This window comes from Cervus elaphus, chromosome 6 (genome assembly GCF_910594005.1).
Source record: "Cervus elaphus chromosome 6, mCerEla1.1, whole genome shotgun sequence".
Taxonomy (NCBI): Eukaryota; Metazoa; Chordata; class Mammalia; order Artiodactyla; family Cervidae; genus Cervus; species Cervus elaphus.
The window spans coordinates 32,381,384-32,406,154 of NC_057820.1; the positions used below are offsets into that span (position 1 = coordinate 32,381,384).

The 24,771-nt window shown below is 37.8% G+C and overlaps 1 protein-coding gene across 1 annotated transcript in view; it reads left to right on the forward strand.

Annotated features, from left to right (window-relative positions):
- The window catches only part of TMPRSS11F (transmembrane serine protease 11F), an 89,459-nt gene extending 65,147 nt beyond the window's left edge, over nt 1–24,312 (forward strand). The window contains exons 5-11 of the mRNA XM_043905857.1: nt 1,475–1,539; nt 3,398–3,561; nt 6,075–6,113; nt 8,893–9,094; nt 12,487–12,746; nt 13,880–14,022; nt 20,954–24,312. Coding sequence (XP_043761792.1) covers nt 1,475–1,539; nt 3,398–3,561; nt 6,075–6,113; nt 8,893–9,094; nt 12,487–12,746; nt 13,880–14,022; nt 20,954–21,112 — 1,032 coding nt within the window. The 3' untranslated portion in view covers nt 21,113–24,312. The remainder of the gene's footprint in view (nt 1–1,474; nt 1,540–3,397; nt 3,562–6,074; nt 6,114–8,892; nt 9,095–12,486; nt 12,747–13,879; nt 14,023–20,953) is intronic.
- Nucleotides 24,313–24,771: the final 459 nt, after the last annotated feature.

Consider the following 24,771-nt stretch of genomic DNA (forward strand, 5'->3'; position numbering starts at 1 on the left):
CAAGGAGATCAAATCAGTCAACCCCAAAGAAAATTAACCCTGAATATTCATTGGAAGGATTGATGCTGAAGCTGAAGCTCCAATAATTTGGCCAACTGATGCGAAGAACTGACTCATTAGAGAAGATCCTGATGCTGGGAAAGATTGAAGGCAGAGGGCGAAGGGGACAACAGAGGATGAGATGGTTGGATGGTATCACCAACTCAAGGGACATGAGTCTGAGTAAACTCTGGGAGATAGTGAAGAACAGAGAAGCCTGGCATGCTGCAGTCCATGGGGTCTCAAAGAATCAGATACAATTGAGTGACTAAATAGCAACAACAACAAGGCCCATGAAGGTTTAAGATTGTGGAGCTCATGCTAAGAGACACTGGGTTTCAAGCAGTAGTATAATATACTCAGACTTGTGCTTTAGAGACTTCATCCTGGCTGCTGGTGTGTTGGGCAACAAGTAGGGGAGGAAAGACAGAGCTGAACCACATAAAGGTGTCAGTGAGGGGACCACTGCAAAAGCTTGGACACAAGTTTTGAAGGAGCTGATTTTAGACCACAGCAGTGGGATGGAAGGAAGAGAGGGAGATTCACTATTTAACAAGGTAAAATCTACTCAGCACTGTTATTAATTTAGAGGAATCAAGGAGAAGGAAGAATCTACTGGGCGAGGGAACCAATATTCCCTCTTCCCAAACAGGGCAAGATTTACCATGGAACTGGGCCTTACATAAGCTTACATTGTCCTGCAATTTGTGAATTTTGACTTTCACTCTGGTGGTTTTCTTTTAATCTTTTCAGGCAGTGCCTCAATACTCTTTTGGGAATCAGGTACCTTTAGGAGATAATTTCACGGAAAATCCAAAATCCTTCAATGGTTCCGACTCAAAAAGCCAAGTAATAAAATGCTGACAGTATAAAGTGTGATGAAATCTAGACCTGCCAAAGAGATGATTAACAAGTGAGAGTGTCAGAGTCACATGACAGATGTTGATACATATTATGTCAAATGCTGTCATAAGGGACATTCATGTGAGAAATGAGCAAATTGATATCAATAGTAGACTAGAATGCCATATTGGAGAATGAGGCAAATATATGGTAGGTTTTCTTAAAAGTGACGAACGCTGCCTTGAAAAATAGCACCAGTAGTTTAAATTATTTGACCATCAAAATGAACATTATGAATAGTGTTTAGTATATCAGACAATGTGTGATATGTGGTATACATTGTTTCCTTTAATCCTCAAAACGACTCTACAATGTACATAATTCTGTTACATCATTTTACTGCAGAATCAAGCTATTATGATAAGATTGTTCAGTTTTACAAGGACTGGAACTTGGTTGAAGTCTTACCACTGCAGATAGCCAGTTCACAAGTCTGGGAAAACTGGCATCCTTAACTTTTCCATAAGTCTCTAGATAAGATGAGGAATACCACTTTTCTTAGGATTAACACTTTAAATTTTTTTCTATTCAGATGTCTAGGATATTTCAACATTCTGGAGAGGGTCGGTTTATCAAATCTCATGTTATCAAATTAAGGTATGTAAACTTGGCTTGGGGCTTCCCAGGTGGCAGCACTGGTAAAGAATCTGCCTGTCAATGAAGGAGATGCAGGAGACATGGTTTCAATCCCTGGGTTGGAAAGATTCCCCTGAAGGAGGGCATGGCAACTCACTCTGGTATTCTTGCCTGGAGAATCCCATGGACAGAGGAGCCTGGTGGGCTATAGTCCTAGGCTCTCAAAGAGTTGGACCCCACTGAAGAGACTTAGCACATAAAGGCCAGCCCTTTTTGATTATCCTCACTTTAAGCCTACCCAAAAATCAGACTATGATTTTCTCTTCAATAAGGTTTCTCCTTGAATGCTCCTGCATTATTTTATTTCTAATGCCTTTTCACTCTTTGTTCTGATAAAAGGCAATATATATAAATTGAAGATATATATTATCAGAGACTAAAATAAGTTACTGGAATTTATCCTGAATATATTTTAATAGAATGTCCAAAAAGCTTGGCATTTACTAGAATAATATATCCTGTTTTCTATCAATTTTGATAAAAATTGATGAAATTTTAAAAATTTTATTGTGGATATCAATCAGTATACACACATACATATTTATACACATGAGCTTCAGAGGTGGTGCAGTGATAAAGAATCCACCTGCAAGGCAGGACACTCAGATTTGATCCCTGAGTTGGGAAGATCCCCTGAAGAAGGAAATGGCAACCTACTCCAGTATTCTGGCCTGGAAAATTCCATGAACAGAGGAGCCTGGCAGGCTATAGACCACGGGATTGCAAAGACTCAGACACAACTTAGTAGCTAAACAACATATAAATCTACATATTAATATATATACACACATATAATAACATGCATATACATATATGTATGTATGTACACATATATATTTGTAATACTTATTTACTTCACTTCTTGATGGTAATTATACATATGGTCAGGAACCCATGTGTTTTCTATCCCTTTTCCCCTTTCTACTCTCCCTTCTTCCTTTATTTTTTATATATTTCAAATTAAATTTCTTCTCAAAATGTAACTAGAGGGTTTCTAGACCTCTACACATTATTGTAAATTTTTATATTTGAACTTATCAAATGATCTCCTTTTATAATTGCTTTCTTTAACCATCCATCTTTCAAACTCACATTAACTGACTACTAAGCCCCAAAATACCAATGGTTTAACACAGTAAAGATCTATTTAATTTCCATGGTACATACAGTCCAAACAGAAGTGGCAGAAGTGGATGTAGGAATGATTGGGACTGTGGAATGGACTTGCCCACTGACTCTCTGGTTGGCAAATAAGCGGAGTGAAAGCATGGAGGATGGCACAGGAGGTCTTCCAGGGCCAGGTCTGGGAGCAGGGCACATCATTTCTCCCCACATTTCACTGTCTAGGATTCACTAAAGAGTTTCAATAAACTGCAAGGAAGGCTAGGAAATGAAATCTAGCTCTTGCTTAGAAGACAAAGCTTAGAAGAAGGGTTTGGTGAATACAAAGCATTGTCTTTGCCACACCGCAACTGAGGAATAATGACCTTGGTTACAACTTGGTTCAGAATCCCTTCAAAAGCAAATCATTTAAGTGCATGTGTAAAGCATGATTTCATGAACCTCTCCTCCTCCCACAACCTCCTCTTTTTGAAGTTCAAAAAGGTTATAAAACTAAAATTATCTCACAGCTAGATGAGTCTTTTTTCCAGCTATTTATCTTAGCCGGTATTCCTAGAGATAATTTAAAAATCTGATATGCACACATGCCACTCACTATGTTTCTTTAAATCTAGTGTGAATCGTAATGTGTAAAAATAGTTCCTGGTTACAGAACTGACTTTATTATGATTACCTTTATCTGCTTTTTCCTCTTTAGTCCAGATCAAAATGGTATGAACATTCTTATGGTGCTTGTGTTTCGATTCCCATCTACTGATAGTGCTGAGCAAGTCAGGAAAAAAATTGAAAGGATTCTATATCAAAGTCTGAAGAGAGAACCAATGCCTTTTACTATACATAAACCATCATTTGCACTCACATGTAAGTCCTTTTACCATCTTTCTGGTTCCCTCCCTTCACAATCCTCTTTTTATTTTTCATAAGAATTCAGGTCAATGTATTCTCTCATTTCAAGAATTCACCCTTGATGAATGTATGTCAGAGTGGATTAAAACTAAAATAAAAATTTGCTATGAGGTTAAGTCCAGTTTTATGATTTTTTTTTCATATTTAACTTGGGCATCCCTATGGGTTTTTAATTCACCCCGTATATGAATTTTCATGTTGGATCTTTTCAAAAGCATGAAAGGGTAGACATTAATTGCATCGTTTTAAGAAAATTAGACTCATGGAAGGTGTCAGACATGGGACCTGCAAGCGTTAGCGGGGGATGCAGGGGGTAATAAAGCATAGGTATCGTGACTGCCAGAGGCCAGTTCTGGGGATTAGCTTCCATAGTATCAAAGAAACAGAATCTTTACGAAGGTTGAAGCCTGTTGGAAAAAACATTAACATGAACCATAAAGAGGTTCTCCCTAGCTTATTTCCAATTTAAAACAATTTCTTAGTCATCTCCTCACAGATTCCTCACAATATAAACTCAGGAAAGTTGCCATTTCATTTTCCCCCAAAAGTAGAAAAAAATGGAGCTCAAAAAGGTTATGGAAGTAAAACCAAAACTGCCTTACAGCCAGCTGGAATCCAAACTGAGAGACATTTCTGTTTTTCTGTACCAGCACAAAATTAGAGAAAGTAAAATAATGTATTTCAAATTAGACTACAAGTGCCGAGATCAGGGACTGTGTCTTTTTATTTTCTTATTCCTCCCCCTGAACTCTAGCATATGTCTCACAGGCATTAGGTATTCCAACTCTGTTCATTGTTTCTAATTATTTCCAAGTGCGGTTGCTTCTGATTTAATACTAAAAATAAGGCTTGTCCTTTAGATCTTGAATCTTTTCCCCTCCCAACAACTATGAATTTAAAAAACAGATTGTCTAAAGTTAATTTCTCTGTTGTTAAAAAAGTCAGGAAAATCCTTTAAATACATTTTGATAGAATCTCCATGCACACTAGTGATACCTTCTTCATAGAGTAATTAGAAATGATGAAGAATATGGTATCCACCTTTATTTTTAAATCAATTATATTCCAAAAAAAAAAAAGACATTTTCCAGCACTCTGTAAATGGCAATCTCAAACTAAATCTCAACTCCTGGTAATATAATTGTGCCTAACACATGATTATACAAGCTAAAGTAAAATATCCACCATAAATTAGAATTGTAGAGTTTCTTATTTTACTACTTTAAAAATCATTTTTCAGCCTTCCTGGTCATGTATACTGACTTTTTATTATAAAGATTGTTTTAATATTAAATGATATTCTATGACCATCCTTGATAACCAAAATTCTACCACATACATTTTCTTCTGCTACATATAAAGCTCACATTAAATAAAGAGAAGTAAAATGTCCAGGAGACTTCCAATAGGATTTGGGGCTCACATTCCTCTTATGGGAAAGTCAGTATTCCTGAGGAAAATATGATATATTTTCCTCCTTTCTAACAAATAAACAAAACAAATACCAAATCACCCCAATCAAATGAAACTGACTATAAAGGCACACTAAGATAAGTTTGTATGGAGAAGGCAATGGCACCCCATTCCAGTACTCTTGCCTGGAAAATCCCATGGACGGAGGAGCCTGGTAGGCTGCGGTCCATGGGGTCATTAAGAGTCAGACATGACTGAGCGACTTCACTCTCACTTTTCACCTTCATGCATTGGAAAAGGAAATGGCAACCCACTCCAGTGTTCTTGCCTGGAGAATCCCAGGGACAGGGGAGCCTTGTGGGCTGCCATCTATGGGGTCGCACAGAGTCAGACACGACTGATGTGACTTAGCAGCAGCAGCAAGATAAGTTTGAAGGGGAAAAGGTGTCACAGAAGGGAGACATAAAGTGGAGGGAGAGATAGGGGGCTGGCTGTATACAAGAGACCTTCCTGCCTTAGGACCTGCTGACTTCCATCGTATTCTATGCGAGAGTCGTCCTCAGTGAGAGAAGCCACAACCTGCAGTGACCGAGTTCCCACCCTTTGTAGGCAAAGGCCTGGGAATTGGTCTGTGAGGGACCTGGGATGCCTATCAACCTGGCTTCCAGGCATATGCCTAACACACAGAAGCTAGTCCAAATGCTACAGTGAACACCAGATGTGATGGGAATAGAGGTTGTTTCCCTTAGTTTTACTGGAGCTCCCAAAGAAAGCACTCATAGGCATTTATCCTAATCATTCTTTCCTAATTTCCTAATTTCTGTTTTTTGGTTTCTTAGCAAAAATCAGAAAACAAAATGCTACCTTTTTAGAGTAAAATTATACATTTTGAACCAAATCAGAGTAGAGGGTTATTTATATATTTCTTGGTTACAAAGAAATATCTTACATGGTTTCTTTGGGCAATAAGCATTTTATAGTAACCATTTGAACAAAATCACATGAAAATAGGAATATACACTTCCACCAACTAATTCATGTTTTGTTTATTCCAGCTATCGACAACAAAAAGATGAGGAATCTTCTCAACAGTCGTAAGTACCAAAACCCGTGATTAACTATTTCATAGCAAAGATAATTAATAAAAGCCGAGAAAGTTACAAGTAGACTTTACCACATTCTTTTATGAGGTATAACTGATATAGCATTGTATTAGTTTTGAACGTACAATGTATAATTATTTGATATCTGTATGTATTTCAAAATGATCATAACAGTAATACCAAGCTCTTTTTTCTGTTTGTAAACCACTTAATTTTTTTATTATGTTTTATTATTGTCGACATTTTAAGACATTTGAATTTATACATTTATGCCAAATACAATTTTTAGTATTTTGACTTACATAATGTGGTAAAAAATTACATAGTATTCTTGATATTATATACATAACATATGGAGCTATATTTCTAACATCTTGCATGCATGTGTGCTAAGTTCCATTAGTCATGTCCAACTCTTTGTGACCCTATGGCCCATAGCCCGCCAGGTTCCTCTGTCCATGTGATTCTCCATACAAGAATACTGAAGTGAGTTACCATGCCCTTCCCCAGGAGATCTTCCTGACCCAGGGATGAAACCTGCATCTCTTATGTCTCTTGCATTGGCAGGTGGATTCTTTACCACTAGCGCCACCTGGGAAGACCAACTTCACATTTTACTTATCACTAATCTTTACATGGACTTCCCAGGTGACTCAGAGGTAAAGAATCCACCTGCTAATGCAGGAGATACAGGAGATACAGGGTCGATACCTGGTTCGGGAAGATCCCCTTGAGGAGGAAATGGCAAACCATTCCAGTATTCTTGCCTGGATAATCCCTTGGACAGAGGAGCTGGCGAGCTGCAGTCCATGAGGTTGCAAAGAGTCAGACATGACTGAGCACCGGTACAAACTTTATATACTCTATTAATAATCTCTTTCAAAACAATATGTTCCATTTTATCCCAACAGTCACAGTCATTTACCCATCACTAAAGTCTCTTGCTTGGTTGTTGTTCAGTCACTAAACCATGTCTGATTCTTTGTGACCCAAAGGACTGAAGCATGCCAGGCTTCTTTGTCCTTCACTATCGCCTGGACTTTGCTCAGATTTGTGTCTATTGAGTCAGTGATGCTATCTAACCATCTAATCCTCTGATTCTTCTTTTGCCTTCAATCTTTCCCAGCATCAGGGTCTTTTCCAGTGAGTCAGCTCTTCATGCCAGATGCCCAAAGTATCAGAACTTCAGCTTCAGGATCAAAGTCTCTTATACTTTTACTATTTCCTTTTCTTGAGTCTTGATTTAGATTCACCTTTTTGCTTGCTAAACTGTATCTTTAAGTTATTTTTCAGTAAGACAACTACATAGATGGTGTATTTTTGAGAGGTTGCATATATCGGAATCTCTTTCCATTGCCTTTATCTTAATGTTTTATAGGATTCTTGGATCATAAATTTTCTCAAATAACTGTACACATATCATTCCACTTTCTTCTAGTGTTTTGCTATAGAGCAGAAAGGTAGGAAATCACAATATCAGTGGCTTTGTCAGAATTTTTGGTTTCTCCACACAGTTCTGATTCAAAGAAATAGGTTGGGCAGTCCAAGAAGTTGTTTTTTAAATCAACCCACTGAATACTGAAGTTACTGAAAATTACCTCCAGAATGTATATATTTTTTCTTATCTTTCCTTAATTTTTGGTGATTTTGTTCCTTTTGCCTTTGAGTAATACCATAGAATCAAATTTTTCATCTTCATTCTGAGGATAATAACATCTAATAACATAGAGAGATAACAGAGTTGTTAAAATTAGGGCAAGTGTATGTAACACTATGTACAGGATCTGGATCATAACTAGTAGATATTATTTTTATTATTATTACCTTCACATTTACTTTTAGGGGAAATTGGGAGAGGAAGCATTAGCCTCTACTGATGTGGCACCATATTAATGGAGAAACTCTACGTGTTCAATTTTATGGTCACCTTAAGCTTAAGCTATTTAACCTTGAGGGAATTATGATAAATTTATAAACATGATTTCAGGCACTATTTTTTTAATCTGTTTCTGGATAAAACTTCTTTTTTAAAAAGTGCATTGTTAATAAAAATATAAACAATAATTAACAGGCACATTAATAAAGTATACTAATACACTTTCAGGTATTATTTAGGGTTGAAGTCTAACCAACTGAGAATTTGTTATCAGGGAATCAGAATGTGTTAAAAAAAAAAAAAACTAGTCTTTTTAAATTTTGGAAAAACAAGATAGTCCTTAATATTTAAGATGGTTAAAATTCAGGGCTTTTCAAAGACAATGTACAGATTTATGTCAAGTCAGAATCATGGCTGACATTCAGTGTTGCACTCTCTCAGTAGTAAGAATATAAATTTCGACATAGATCCTTCTAATCATTCCAATATCCAACTCTGTCTCTTGCCAACTGTGTTACCTCCAGTAATTTATGTTCTATTTCCCCCAGCTGAGTTTTCTCATTTGAAAAGTATTTTGCTACACATGTATTGAAAACTCTCAGCAGAGGATCCACAGATTTTTATGCTCTTAAATTATCTATTGACTTATCTATTTATATGCTCCGTATAGAGGCAGAAGTTAATTCTGGTTTGGATGCCTTGAAATGTTGGTAAATATTTCTTTTGAACCTCTCTGAGAATGGTAGCACCCCTATAGAATAACCCCAGAGACCGAGTGCTAGAAATAGGTTAAAAAGCAGCAGGTTTAATGGACCGTCTAAGCATCGGCACCCAATGCAAATCAGGATATGCTTTTTCCCCCTCGTTTTAAGGTAACACTTCTTTCTGTGACAGGCTGTGGAATAAGGATGACACCTTCATTCATGCCATTACCAGCATTTGCGTCTACTGAAAGAATTATCCAAGGAAGTGAAGCAGCTCTGGAAGGGGAGTGGCCATGGCAGGCCAGCCTCCAGCTCATAGGGGCTGGCCATCAGTGTGGGGCCAGCCTCATCAGTAACACGTGGCTACTCACGGCCGCTCACTGCTTCCGCAGGTAAGTTTATTAGCGCTCTTGTGAGTCTTGCTTACTCAGTTATTAATTACCATCAATTTAGTGCCTGGGAAGAGTCCAAGCTCACCAAATTATCCTCTATTCCACTCTGCATGGACGCTATCCCCTAAATGCATTATGGCTGCTCCAGGCCCCAATCGAACTCATCCCCTCACCCTTCTCTCAATACATATCATGTTTGGTTTGGTAACCAAACCAAAGAGCCATTCTTGTAGCTCATACCATCTGTTTCCTTGTATGTAGCATCGTGAAAGTATGCGATCTTTTTCTACTACATCATAAATTATTTTAAAGACTGTTATACTTGTACAAATTTAAACTCTTCTGCATATTTAAGGAGAATTCAGCCACTTTCACTTTTAAAACATTATTTCATTTATCCTCCAACTATCAACATCCACCACCACTTATAGGGAAAAAAAATCAAAGTTATCATTTTTGAAGCTCTTCTTTCCAATTATCCAAGAACCATGTGGGCTGGTAAAGAATCCACCTGCAATGCAGGAGACCTGGGTTGGATCCCTGAGTTGGGAAGATCCCCTGGAGAACGGAAAGGCTACCCACTCCAGTATTCTGGCCTGGAAAATTCCAAAGACTGTATAATCCGTGGGGTCACAAAGAGTCAGACATGACTTAGCAACTTTCACTTCATTTTACGTGGGCTTTTCTGGACTAGAGAGGTGTGTGGATGGTGAGAGAGATCTACCAACCTATGTCACTGCCCTCACAGTGTGGAAGATGGGTCATATAAAACCTGAAAAGAGCTCTCTGCTTGGGCTTTCAGTTATAACTCTTAACACTCAGCTATGTCACTTCACATACACAGACATGCACAGGCACGCTATTGCCCAAGATCAGGACACACTGTCTTTTTCCTGAGGTTTTAACATCGGGGTATAGAGAATTTTTCCTTTTAAACCCTCAAAAAACAAAAGCTCTGAATAAAGTCCTGGCCAACGACACTGTTCACACCCCTTTTCAGAAGAAACTACTCTTGGTGAGTCTAGGTGGTGCTTGGTCAAACTTCTAAGGGTAACACCCAAATTGTTCTAAGATGCCTACACCTTTATTTATGGAGCAGATGTGTAATGAGAACGACCTAATGGATTTAAGGTGATTGTCACTGTCTCATGAAAAAAGAGAAAAGGGACTCACATGTACATATTTACAACCTCAGTAATATCATCATGCTTAGGTAAACTTGAGTCTCACTAACTTTTCAAGGCTTTCTGATTTTTTCATGCTCATATAGTCCTCCATTTTTCCATACATTTTTAAAAAATTTATAACTGATATTTGCTTACATAAATTAAAAAGAAATAAGCTCAGAATGTAAAGTCTTTAACTATGTAGTGAAGAATACAAGCTATATAGATTGAGATACGGGTTCTAGCAGGTCCAGTTTCATTTCTCTGTATGGGCAGACATATAGAGGGACTGGCCATTGAGTTTGATAAAACAGAAATAACTGGTGGATTTTGATAAAAGAAAGTATGATGATGTGATAGAGGTGAGAATGAATTCAAGAGAGAAAATAAAGATAAGGATTGGATGTAGTGAGTTTAGACCCCACTTTCAAGGAATTTTTTAATGAATGCAAGCAGAGAAATTTGATAAGGTGGCTGTGGATTCTAAAGAGGAATTTTTTTTTCAATATGAGAAATGTGATAGCATATTTTTTGCCAATAATAATAAAGAGCTTGAAATGGTGATGATCTTGGAGAGGAAGGGATCAATTTTGCATGTGATATAATTTCATATAATTGCATAATGAAGTGTACTATTGTGAAGGAAAAAGACGGGCACTTTGAAGACAATATCATAATTATCCAAATACTTTTAAAATTTTTATGTTTTTTTTTTCCTACAGAAATACATTATTTTTAAAATCATATTCAAGACAAATGTTAGTACCTTTATGCCCATGAAAAATGATCCCAGTCTTTGTGAAACAAGTGTATATAGGGAAAAGTTCTTGACAGGATATCATGAGACCTGGTCTCTGACACTAACCAGCTGAATACATCATGTACCTGGCCAAGTCATTTAATTTCTGAATCTCAGTGTTCTTATCTGCAAAGCATGCTGAACTGTGCCTATTACTTGAGTCTCCCTTTCTGGTTTTTTATGCATGAGGAGATAGGTATTTCTGTTTTGTCTACTCAATTAGTTTACAAGATCCTTAAGGACTGAAGTAACATAAGTCTTTGTAGCTTCCAGAATTCATTTTCAAATGAATGCTTCATCCTTAAGATTTCTGCTTTGAATTAAACCTTCCTTTAAAGTGCAAATAAGTAGAGCAGCTGAGAGAGGAGCCCTCCCCAGACCCCAATGCCTTGGCCCCTAGGCTCCACCTGCTCATCCCTGGGGCAGTGCAAAGTACTTTGAAAACCACTGATCTTTCAGTTTTCATTACACTTAAAACTTTATGATTCACCAACACAGTAATCCTGCAAGAACAGGGAAAGTCCCTTTTTGAATTCTCTTATGTGTAATTTCCTTTTACATAATTTTCCTTTACATAGAGAATTCAAGTTTCTATATATTTCAGTCATTCTTGAAAGGGCTGATTAGACAAAGAGGCAACTGAGCTTTAGGGTAGAACAGGGAGCAAAGAGATGATAGAAGGATGCAGAATTTGCTTGTAGTGTAATCTCATGGTAGAGAGAAGCATCTGTGTTAAGGGAGAGCCTCAAAAATAGTAAGAGGGACTGACCAGGGCAGATGAAAGGGTAGTGGGAGCTCTAACAACACAACAATGAGTTAAGGCTGCTTTTAGCCCTTGAGTATTGGGGCAGGGTATGGGCACTGGGTGGAGAAATAATCCTGTATACACATGACAGTTTGTGAAGAAGACAAATTACACTTTGTCTCAAAGATCAAGATAAGACCCAGTAAACAAGAGTCAAAAGGTTAAATCATAAAATAAGAATGAAGAGAATGTCTCATACAGAAGGAAATGCCTCTTAGGGTGATAATGTCCAAAACAGATCAAAATTAATTTCTATACACTTCACTGAAATTATAGAAAAAATCAAATTTGAAGAGTTTCTAATGAACAGGGAATTAAAATGTGAGAAACTAATTGTATAGTACCCATTATAATTATTCCAACTGCAGCATGCAATTCCACTTAGCTATTGTATTCTTTTAAATTTTAGAGCTTATGAAATACTTTAAGAGCTTTCCTACTCTACTCTCACTTGTATCATCAGTATTTTAACCATTTTTTTACATAAGGCCATCAATTGCAAATTCTCTCACTATAGGAATTTTTCAGGGACATAATTCCAATAGTTGGGGACAATACTGTCTTAACTGTTTTTAAAGGATACAGTTAAGTATCACTAATCTTATTCTTTATTTTTTTGCAGAAATAAAGACCCAAATAGATGGATTGTCACTTTTGGTATAACTGTAACACCACCCACAGTGCAACGAAATTTGAAGAAAATTATCATTCATGAAAATTACCGTAGAGAAACAAATGAAAATGACATTGCTTTGGTTCAGCTTGCAACCCGAGTTGACTTTTCAAATGTAGTTCAGAGAGTTTGCCTCCCAGATTCATCCATAAAGTTGCCACCTAAAACAGGTGTATTTGTCACAGGATTTGGATCCATTGTAGATGATGGTGAGTTGTTCAATGTAATTTACTTAGTACAAATTTATCTTGGGATCTAATGTGCCATCTAGGAGATACCTCTTTAGACTTTTCATTAAAATGTTCACGCTTCTAATGTGTATGGGCTTCCCTGATGGCTCAGATGGTAAAGAATCTGCCTGCAGTTCAGGAGACCCGGATTCGACCCCTGGGTCAGGAAGATCCCCTGGAGAAGGAAAGTACGGCTCTGAGAAGAACAAGGTGCTATGTGTTAAAGTAAAAAAAGTAAAAGGAATCATATACCTATCCTTGAGGAGTTCGCAATTATTTGGAGCAGTCATGGGCAAGAGGAGAGTTCAATAACATGGATAAGATGAACAAACTGTTTTGGGTACTCTAAGGAACAAGATGCTATAGGAGTACAGGGAAGTAAATTACTACAAATTGTATATTTGCCAGATGTAAACACTCCTGGCTAGCGTATACTTCATATGCTTCTTTTTGGTTTAAATTCTTCCTAATTTTAATGAGGATATACAATGGTCATAAACATGGAAGTGGTTTGTGAATGTTTTGAGACTAACTTATGCAGTATTTTTTCCTCCTAATCACCGGCCTTCTTCTCTGCTGGTATCATATTGTTGGTATATCTTCAACAATTGTTTTGTTTCTCATGCTTTGAGACATTCTGAAATAACACTGTATAGCACAGAGCAGGGCAAACAGACCTGTGCAGTTTGTATCCTGGTTTATACTTTAGAGTAGATTTTGGAAAATCAGTGAACTTCTCTGAGCCTCAGCTTCCTTATGTGGAAAAATGTGAAGTTGGACAAATTCAGTGTGATAAACTCTCTCCTCATGAAAAAAAGTCATATACACACAATATCGTGTGTAGTTTTGAGGATTCCAAGAACTTTTGAAGGTCTACAAATACGTGAGAGTCAGACACGATTTAGCAACTAAACCACCACGACCACATATATGTGTATTGTTTCCTTGCATGTAGACATTTATGCCACAGACAATAAAATTAGGCAATCATTAATAAAAAAAAATCTAATGCTTTTACTCCTAAGAATATACAATTCATGTGTCTTCTGAGTCTTAGATATAGCTGTGTTCAAAGAACATGTTTTTTGTTTTTTCACTTGTTTGTGTAATAGGACCAACACAAAATAAACTACGGCAAGCCAGGGTAGAAATCATAAGCTCCGAGGTGTGTAACAGAAAGGATGTGTATGATGGCATGGTAACTTCAGGAATGTTATGTGCCGGATTCATGGAAGGAAAAGTAGATGCCTGTAAGGTAAGTCCAAAGTCAAGGTCAACACTTTAAAAGGAAAGTGTCCACTAATGATTTCTAATTTGGGCCTATGTGTTTACCTGAGAGAAAAAAAATGACATATATTTTATCAAAGAATCAGTTACCTAAATAACCAAAGATAATAAAAATTATTATATTGAGTGTTTATTATCCAAAAACAATGCTAAACACTTTCTATACATCATTTCATTTAATATAATAAGATTGACATAATTCAGTTCAGTTCACTTACTCAGTCATGTCCAACTCTTTACAACCCCATGGACTGCAGCACGCCAGGTCTCCCTGTCCATCACCAACTCCCAGAGCTTGCTCAAAGTCATGTCCATTGAGTCAGTGATGTCATCCAACCATCTCATCCTCTCTCGTCCCCTTCTCCTCCTGCCTTCAATCTTTCCCAGTATCTCTTTTCCAATAGGTCAGTTCTTCGTGTCAGGTGTCCAAAGTATTGGAGGTTCAGCTTCAGTCAGTCCTTCCAATGAATATTCAGGACTGATTTCTTTTAGGATGGACTGGTTGGATCTCCTTGCAGTCCAAGGGACTCTCAAGAGTCTTCTCCAACACCACAGTTCAAAAGTATCAATTCTTCGGTGCTCAGCTTTCTTTATAGTCCAACTATCACATCCATACATGACTACCGGAAAAACTGTAGCTTTGACTAGACAGACTTTGATGGCAAAGTAATGTCTCTGCTTTTTAATATGCTGTCTAGGTTGGTCATGACTTTTCTTCCAAGGAGCAAGTGTCTTTTAATTTCATGGCTGCAGTCACCATCTGCAGTGATTCTGGAGCCCCCTAAAATAAGTCTGTCAATGTTTCCACTGTTTCCCCACCTATTTGCCATGAAGCGATGGGACCAGATGCCATGATGTTAGTTTTCTGACTGTTGAGTTTTAAGTCAACTTTTTCACTCTCCTCTTTCACTTTCATCAAGAGGCTCTTTAGTTCTTCACTTTCTGCCATAAGGGTGGTGTCATCTGCATATCTGAGGTTATTGATATATCTCCCGGCAATCTTGATTCCAGCTTGTGCTTCATTCAGTCCAGTGTTTCTCATGATGTACTCTGCATATAAGTTAAATAAGCAAGGTGACAATATACAGCCTTGACATACTTCTGTCCCTATTTGGGGAACCAGTCTGTTATTCCATGTCCAGTTCTAACTGTTGCTTCCTGACCTGCATACAGATTTCTCAAGAGGCAGGTCAGGTGGTCTGGTATTCCCATCTCTTCAAGAATTTTCCACAGTTTCTTGTGATCCCCACAGTCAAAGGTTTTTGCATAGTCTATAAAACAGAAGTAGATGTTTTTCTGGAACTCTCTTGCTTTTTCTATGATCCAACTGATGTTGGCAATTTGATCTCTGGTTCCTCTGCCTTTTCTAAAATCAGCTTGAACATCTGGAAGTTCACAGTTCACGTACTGTTGAAGCCTGGCTTGGAGAATTTTGAGCATTATGTTACCAGCTTGTGAGATGAATGCAATTGTATGGTAGTTTGAGCATTATTTGGCATTGCGTTTCTTAAGAATTGGAATGAAAACTGACCTTTTCCAGTCCTGTGGCCACTGCTGAGTTTTCCAAATTTGCTGACATATTGAGTGCAGCACTTTTACAGCATCATCTTCTAGGATTTGAAATAACTCAACTGGAATTCCATCACCTCTACTAGCTTTGTTCTTAGTCATGCTTCCTAAGGCCCACTTGACTTCACATTCCAAGATGTCTGGCTCTACGTTTGAGTGATCACACCATCGTGAGTATCTGGGTCGTGAAGATCTTTTTTGTACAGTTCTTCTGTGTATTCTTGCCACCTCTTCTTAATATCTTCTGCTTCTGTTAGGTCCATACCATTTCTGTCCTTTATTGTGTCCATCTTGCATGGTAGTATTGACGTAGTACCATGACGTAGTACTATTTACAAATTAGAAAATTAGTCTCTCGCTCCAGTTTCTGGTTCAGACAACCTTTTACGCTCTATTGTTAGTTTCTTAAGCAAATTTTTAATCAAAAGACAGAGGAACCTCTCCTCTGAAGAGCTCTTTATTCAGTTGTATCATCATCTCTCATGTATCTTGTTTTTATCCCCCTACTTCCTAACCTCTCTACTTTGTTCCACTCATTCTTTCATGACATTGATGCCTAAAATAAATTTCACCTTCATCCTAACTTCTGCAATATTGTCATCAACTCATTTAAAAGCTGGATCCTTTGTTCTTAGATCTCAACCTCCAGGGACCTTCACTCCTCCTCAGTCGCCTATTCCTAGGGCCACATCTTGAACCTTGTCATCAAAAACTGTTCCATCTCCAGTGACACCAATTCCCAAATCTTCCTATTTAACAACTATCCTCAGTCCTTTCTGCCTGATTTTCAACTACTTCTGTTTCTTTGGTCACACTGTTATAATCCAACCTACCAATCCCTACTGCCCAACATACACAATTTACACACATATTCTTTGTGTCCCTTCTCTGTTTTATTTTCATCTGTAGCTCCTACACCATTCAATGCACAATATATTTTATTTAACTGTTTTACTAACCTAGAAAGTGAACTCTGTGAAGGCACTCATTTTAGAGCATCTATTTTATTTACCTCTGTTTTATGAATACCTCAACCAGTCTTGGCACAAGTATTTGTTGGCTGAATACCACACTTCTTCAATTTCAGAGTCTTGTAGAGCACAATTTCTCTGCTGTTTCACAGTCCATTAATTCTTTCCTTTCTTCCATTGTTCACTTGTCCAATTTAGATTTCACTGTGATCATTTTTAGACATTTTTGCTTATACCCCAAACCCACTTGATGTTCTGTCTTCCCAGTGCTTATGTCTGACAAGTTCCAAACCTGGAAGAGCTCAGTTATTCAGACCCTCTGTCTGCCTGCATCTGGGAAGTCACCTGCTCCTGAAAAAAAGACAACAGAACTTATGGCTCCAGTGCGTGTTCCACATAACAAAGCTGATGACCTCACTATGTTTGTCTCTTTTTCCTAAATCTACCTTTCTCTGAATTCTCCCACCATTCTCCACTTTGCTTAACTTCCAGTTTTTTCTGCCCATTTAATCTTGACTGACGATTCTGTTCTGAATTTTCAAAAGAAAATTAAATAAAAGTCATAGTAGGGAATTTCCCCATCTTCCTAGCATCAAACATTGCAGATCTGCCTTCATCTGGACCCTTTTCATCCACTTTCAGCTTAGGTCACTACAGAGAAGTTGCCCCTTCACTAAGGGTAGCCCCTTCCCCACTGTTCAGATTCCTCTTCTTGTTGACCTTTTGGGGAAGTTTACACTAGCAATTGGGCTTCCCAGGTGGCGCTAGTGCTAAAGAACCCTCCTGCCAATGCAGGAGCCGTAAGAGATGAGGGTTCGATCCCTGGGAAGATCCCCTGGAGAAGGAAATGGCAACCCAGTCCAGTATTCTTAACTGGAGAATTCCATGGACAGAGGAGCCTAGCAGGCTGTAGTCCATAGGGTCACAAACAGTTGGACGCAACTGAAGTGACTTAGCATGCATACATTAGCAATTACAGTCTCTCTCCTTCCAGAGTCAACATTTCTCTTGTAACTAAATTCTCTATTCAGATCTCTCAAGTCATGGAAAAAAAAGAAAAGAAAATTCTTTTTTGACCCATAATGCCTCCAGCTAGCCTCTCATTGTATCTCTCTACTATCAGATATTTGAGAAAATGTTTATTGTCACAATTTTCTCATCTCTCACTAACTCCTCAAACTGTTTCAATATGGTTCCTGCCCTATCGCTTCATCAAAATCTCTCTTCCAAATGTTTTCAATGAATCATTAATGACCATCAACAATTTGAGGGGGTCTTTTTTCCCTCTTAGCAGTATTTAATAGTGCTTACCACGCCCTCTTTATTGAAATACTGTCTTCTCTTGGCTTGCAATAATTTCCATTTTGCATCTCTGTCTGCTCCGTCTCTATCTCCTTTTCAGTGCCCTTCTCTTAACCCCACCCATTACATGTTAATTTATGCCTGTTTATCTTTTCACTCGATACTTTCTCCCCAGAGAATCTAATTCTCTTTCATAGCTTCAATTATCATCTTTTTTGCAGACGCTATATAAAATTTTACTTTTAGCCCCATCCTCTCTTTTGATCTCCAGATTTATCTATTCTGTTCCTACTTGGCAGCTCCAGTTAGATATTTCAAAGGCACTTCAAATTCAAATGTTGTATCTGATTCTGCTGATTCTTCTCCCCAACTAATCTTTCTCTGTTTCGTATTTCTGTAAATGACATTCCCTTTGATTCTGTTAGATATGCCAAAGGCTAGAATCCCTTCTAATTTCTCTTTTTCCCATATTCAAATAACCACCTAATCCCATGGATTTTACTTCCTTAAATGTCTCTCCACCACCTTTTTCCTTTCTATCCTCTCTCAACCTCTCCTCCCCTTCCTGTCCCTTGACCCCCTCCCACATACATTAACTGTCTACTTTATCTCTTTGTATTCATTCTTATGATCCTATAGTGCATTAGTCGAATGAATTCCAGGATGGTTTCTAACAGGATGCAATCTGATCATGTTAACCCCCTCCTTAAAACACTTAAATCTTCAGTGCTTTATCTTTATTTTTATCTTATGATAAAAACTTCTTAAAAAGACCCATAGGACTTTATATAGAATAGTCTCTCCTCCCTGCTGTGGCCTCATTATGTACCACTTGCCCCCTTGCTGTCCTCTCTCCAGTCTCCTGTTTCCACAGGCTTTTGCATATGCTATGCTGCTTCATGCCACAGAGCATTTGTCATGCTTCCCTCTGTCTAAAATGCATTTCATTAACACCTTGCTTTTCATGATTTATTCCTCTTCCTTCAGCTATTAGATTGATTACATTTCATCAAGGGAAATATCCCTAACCCCCGTGGCTAGTCAAATCCCCCTATTGTATGTCTCCATAGCACTCATAACAGTTGTCATTTGCATTTTTGTAGGCTTATTTCATATTGCTTTTTCTTATCCTAAGTGTCAAGCTCTATGAGCATAGGGACAGTTCATTTTTGGTCATTGTAAGTGAAGGAGGAGAGTGGAAAAGTTGGCGTAAAGCTCAACATTCAGAAAACTAAGATCATGGCATCCAGTCCCATCACTTTATGGGAAATAGATGGGGAAACAGTGGAAACAGTGTCAGACTTTATTTTTTTGGGCTCCAAAATCACTGCAGATAGTGAGTGCAGCCATGAAATTAAAAGACGCCTGCTCCTTAGAAGGAAAGTTATGACCAACCTGGATAGCAAATTTAAAAGCAGAGACGTTACTCTGCCAACAAAGGTCCACCTGGTCAAGGCTATGGTTTTTCCAGTGGTCATGTATGAATGTGAGAGTTGGACGGTGAAGAAAGCTGAGCACCGAAGAATTGATGCTTTTGAACTGTGGTGTTGGAGAAGACTCTTGCGAGTCAGCTGGACTGCAAGAAGATCCAAGCAGTCCATCCTAAAGGATATCAGTCCTGGGTGTTCATTGGAAGGACTGATTTTGAAGCTGAAACTCCAATTTGGCTACCTCATGCCAAGAGTTGACTCATTGGAAAAGACCCTAATGCTGGGAAGGATTTGGGGGCAGGAGGAGAAGGGGATGACAGAGGATGAGATGGCAGGATGGCATCACCGACTTGATGGACATGGGTTTGGGTAGACTCCGGGAGTTGGTGATGGACAGGGAGGCCTGGCTTGCTGCAATTCATGGGGTCACAAAGAGTCAGACACAACTGAGCGACTGAACTGAACTGAATCCTCAATGCCCATCAAAATGCCTGAGACATGTAGCGAAGTGTTAGGTCGCTCAATTGTGGGCAACTCTTTCCAACCCCATGGACTGTAGCCCCCAGGCTCCTCTGTCCATGGAGTTCTCCCGGCAAGAACACTGGAGTGGGGAGCCACTCCCTTCTCCAGAGGATACTCCCGACCCAGGGAGCCTCACAACCCAGGGGTCTTCTGCATTGCAGGCAGATTCTTTACCATCTGAGCCACCAGGGAAGCCCTGTGACACATAGTAGGAATTCAGAGGCACAGAGAATTTACCCTGTGTATCTTACCTGAGATCACACAACAAGTAATTAATAGAGCTGGATCTGAAACTTGGGCAGTTCAACTACTGAGACCACAATTTTAACCTCGATACTTGCATCTATTTATTTGCATAATCTTCTTTCATCCAAAAGAGATTTAAGAAGGCTTGTATAAAATTCAGAAAGCAAACATAAGGTAGAAATAGGTAAGTGAAAGAAAAGAAAGCCAGAGTAGGTTCATAAAATACAGTCAAGAGCTAACATACTCAGAAGAGATCACAGAAAATTGCTGCTGCTGCTGCTGCTAAGTCACTTCAGTCATGTCCAATTCTGTGCGACCCCATAGACGGCAGACCATCAGGCTCCCCTGAACCTGGGATTCTCCAGGCAAGAATACTGGAGTGGGTTGCCATTTCCTTCTCCAATGCATGCATGCTTGCTAAGTCACTTCAGTTGTGTCCGACCCTGTGCGATGCTATGGACAGCAGTCCACCAGGCTCCTCCATCCACAGGATTCTCTAGGCAAGAATACTGAAGTGGGTTGCCATTTTTTTCAATGTACAAATATCAACCTCATATTAAATATTTTAGATAAATGCTTACTAAATCATGCTTAAAGTGTCTAATAAAACTAGCAAAAAATATATGTATGCTGAAGCATAAATAATGTAGCCATTCCATATAAATTAGTATTGGTCTTTCTGGAAAATAATTTACTTAATAATTTAGCACAAAATTTTAACTAAGTCGAGAGAACCATCATATAATCTGTCTAATCTGGTTGCATGTTCTATGTAACTGTTTCTGGAAGAGAGATGATTGTAGTGATTGTCCTACTGAATTAAATTAGTGTTAACAATTTCAATTGTTTTTTTCTCTAGGGAGATTCTGGTGGACCTCTGGTTTATGATAATCATGAAATCTGGTACCTAGTTGGTATAGTAAGTTGGGGACAATCATGTGCTCTTCCCAAAAAACCTGGGGTCTACACAAGAGTGTCTCAGTATCGAGACTGGATTGCCTCCAAGACTGGTATCTAGTGTGAACTGACCCTGAATTTTATCCATCACACATAGAGCTAAAACTCCTGCATATTATGTGTCATTTGTATTCTTGTGATTTGGATCAGTTCTTTTGTTGAATGTCAAGAAGTCCTTCAGAGGCAGAGCAATCTACTATCATGAGGTGGACTTTGTATACATGTGACAGAAATCTTTCTCTACCCTAAGAGAAAAAGACACAGCAAATGACAGTAGCACCAACTCCTCACTCACATGGGAAATTGTGATCCTATTAATCAGATGAATATTTATATATAGTTTCCTTCCATTGAAGATGGGAACATTATTTTCGACAGGATATGAAGAGCTGCCAGGGCTCTCAAAATCTTACCTCATGTAGTACCTAGAGCACTTGGGATTCATCTAGCAAAAATCAAACAGCAACCATCCTTGAGGATTCAGGGCTCCAGCATTCTAAGACTGATTACTGGACCTTCAACGGCTTGAATGGAGCAGTGTGAGATTTTCAACATAACTTGAATTCTAACCTGGGTTTACAAAATACAGAGCACTATCATTAACCATGAGAATTGCTATTTAAAAGGTCTTTAGATATATCTGAACTTGCTATTAAAATTGGGTTATATACATCAGTACTAGCTTCAGGATGCATGTTGTATTGTTAATAAGCATTTCTGGCTTATTCTTTAACAGTATCTTGCCATTCACACATCATTTGAAGCTAGATTGAAAAGGAGACAACTTTTGGGAGCACTTTTTCATGGGTATAAGGAGGATAAAAAGAACCAGTGGAACCTAGGCTATCAGAGATGTTTCAAATGATTACTAACAAAACAAACACTCTTTAGATTTTTGGTGAAATGAGACATCCAATTATCGTTTAGATATACTTCTATCATATACAGTGCTTTAAGTCTTCAGTTCTCTGACAAGTCAGATGTCTACTAGAATGTCAGGTTAGGAAATCTGATTTGTGCAAAGTACTTGGCACATTGTTTGGCATATATTATACACTGTATAAAAGTTTGTTATAATGGGAAGGAATGCCTTTATGAGTTTTAAAGTAAATGAACTTAATTTGTTTAATGAGTGAATGGCCTAAGGCTTAAACCAGCCCCAGGTCTAGTGGGAGAGAGCACAGGCTTAGAACCAGACTGCTTGAGCTTGAATGTTGACTCTGCCATGTACAAACTATGGGTCCTTAACATCTCTGCATTAGCACTTCCATCTCTACAGTGAGAATAAAAATGGTACCCACCTCATATCATTATGAGGATTAAATGCATTCATATAGGTAAATTACTTGGAACAGTGTCTGTACCCAGCAGGCTCTCAATACAGACTATGTGTGTGCATGCTCAGTTGTGTCTATCTCTAACCCCATGGACCCGCCAGGCATCTGTCCATGGAATTTTCCAGGCAAGAATACTGGAATGGGTTGCTGTTTCTTATTCCAGGGGGATCTTCCTGACCCAGGGATCGAACCTACATCTCCTGCACTGACAGGTTTATTCTTTACCACTGAGCCACCTGGGAAGCCCATATATGGATTAGCTGCTATGAATTATTATTAATGTGCTTTGGGCTCAATGAAACAATATACTATTTAAAAATTGTACTTTGCTTCTTTAAAATCATGTAATTGATTTCAGAATAGTTTAAATTACATTGTAAAAAATTAGGTGAATTGCTAGGTTTTCAAAATCAGTTTTGTATGCCTCAGTAATGTATGTATAACCAAGTCTGCTTATACCCAAGTAGTCATAGGATGCTTGGTCATCTGTCATCAGGGTTGTGGCCACAGAGATGCAGCTGGATTCACACTCAGGTACCAAACATGAGGCCTCAAATTCTAGACTTGTTGCTCTGACTTATCTAAGAAAAATCTAGTCTCTTAGTTTCTTTAATGACTGAAACTTTAAATTTGCATGTATGTGTGTTATATGTAATATATATGTAAATAAGATAAATGTAACTAAAAAACTCCTAGTCATTTAATATAAATGTTAAGATATAATAAACACAAAATGGTTATCCATACATACTTCCCTTTTGAAAACAAAAGATCACCAAATTTCTGAGCTGATGACTCCTAGCAACTAAATATCAACAGTAAAAGCAGAATAAAAATTTAAATCCTTATGCTTCATTTTATATGTAGAGATACAGCCAAAGCTTTTTGGAAAATACTTAGCATATTCAAAATGTGTTTGATTGATGATGTACCTTCTTTATATTAAAGCCTAACACAACCTTTGGTAGACACAAGAATACAAATCTGTCTAGATTGAATGGATATGTGCTTTTGTGTACCTATATTTTTATTTCAGAAGACTGTGACAACTCTTTGCATATAAATATCTGTGAAACTACATATATGTATTTAAATTATAATACAGTTAATTTACTTCAGCCCAATGGCATTTTGACACATATGAGAGAAATAAATGTAATAGACTGCATAAATCTAAGAAATGGAAAAGCAGATTTTAAAAATAGATTTATATATACTATTTTTAGTTGGATTCTGATCTGTTGTGTGGTGATATGGGGATCATGCAATAGCTTTTCCTCATGTTTTCCATCTACCATATGGGACATTGGGTGATCTAACTCGTGGCATTGTTGTAAAGCTTTCTTGTAAAATAATAAAGTTGAAAAATCAAAGAATGTTTAAAACTTGGTCAAAAAATGTAAAGTATATTACTGCAAAATGATATTAGTACAGATGATGCTGCAAATGCATTAAAATTACAAAGAAGTGGGTTTTTTACAGTGTTATTTTTATTTATCAATAGTATTGCTTTGTGAATTTTGCAGATATTTTGTGGTTAAAAAAAAGCCTGGGCTTTGTCTTGCATGCTGTGAATACTATAATAACACACACATCTTTTCATAGAAAAAAAAATAACAACTCAACAATTCTCTGACTCATTGTTTTTGAAAAGACAGGTCAAAGCCATTTCAGTTGACAGTAAATGATGCAGCACATAATTCCTGTGGAATCTTGATAGAATTTGGGGTGCCATGTGGATGAAAGGGTTAATTTTTAATGCTAGAACAAGATTGAAACAAAACATTTTGCAATGTCTAACCACCTCTCAGGAAAATCTTCTTGATTCAATAACACTAACAGCAAAAATACATTAATAGCAATCATCCAGTGAACTTGATACTTTGCTCATCTATTTATTTAACAGAGATGGGATGTATGCAAGGCATTCATTCATGTCATCATGGAAGTGAAAAATGAACTTGTTACAAGTTATTGAAATTAATGCTAGAGTTATAGCTGTTAGAACTGGATGGGACCTAAGAGATTATCTATGTGAAACTTCTTTTTCAAGAATTCAAAGCCAAGAGAAATTCCCCAGGAAATACTTTAGATGATAATCAGTAGAGAAAGAGAATGCAAGAACTCTTTCATCCAGTTCAGTCATGTGTTATGCATGTTCACTAGACGGGATATTGTGGTTCCAGAAGTCACTGGAATGAAATGATTATTGCTAGACCAGTGTTTCTCCTAGGAAAAAAGTTCAACTCACATCGTGTTTGGCAAAGTATGTCATTTAACCAAACCAGCTTTATGGTTGATATAAATAATACCACTTAAAACTATATCCAACTGTATCTAAGGAAATGAAGGATACTTTTAATAATGTAGGTGAAGGTGTAGA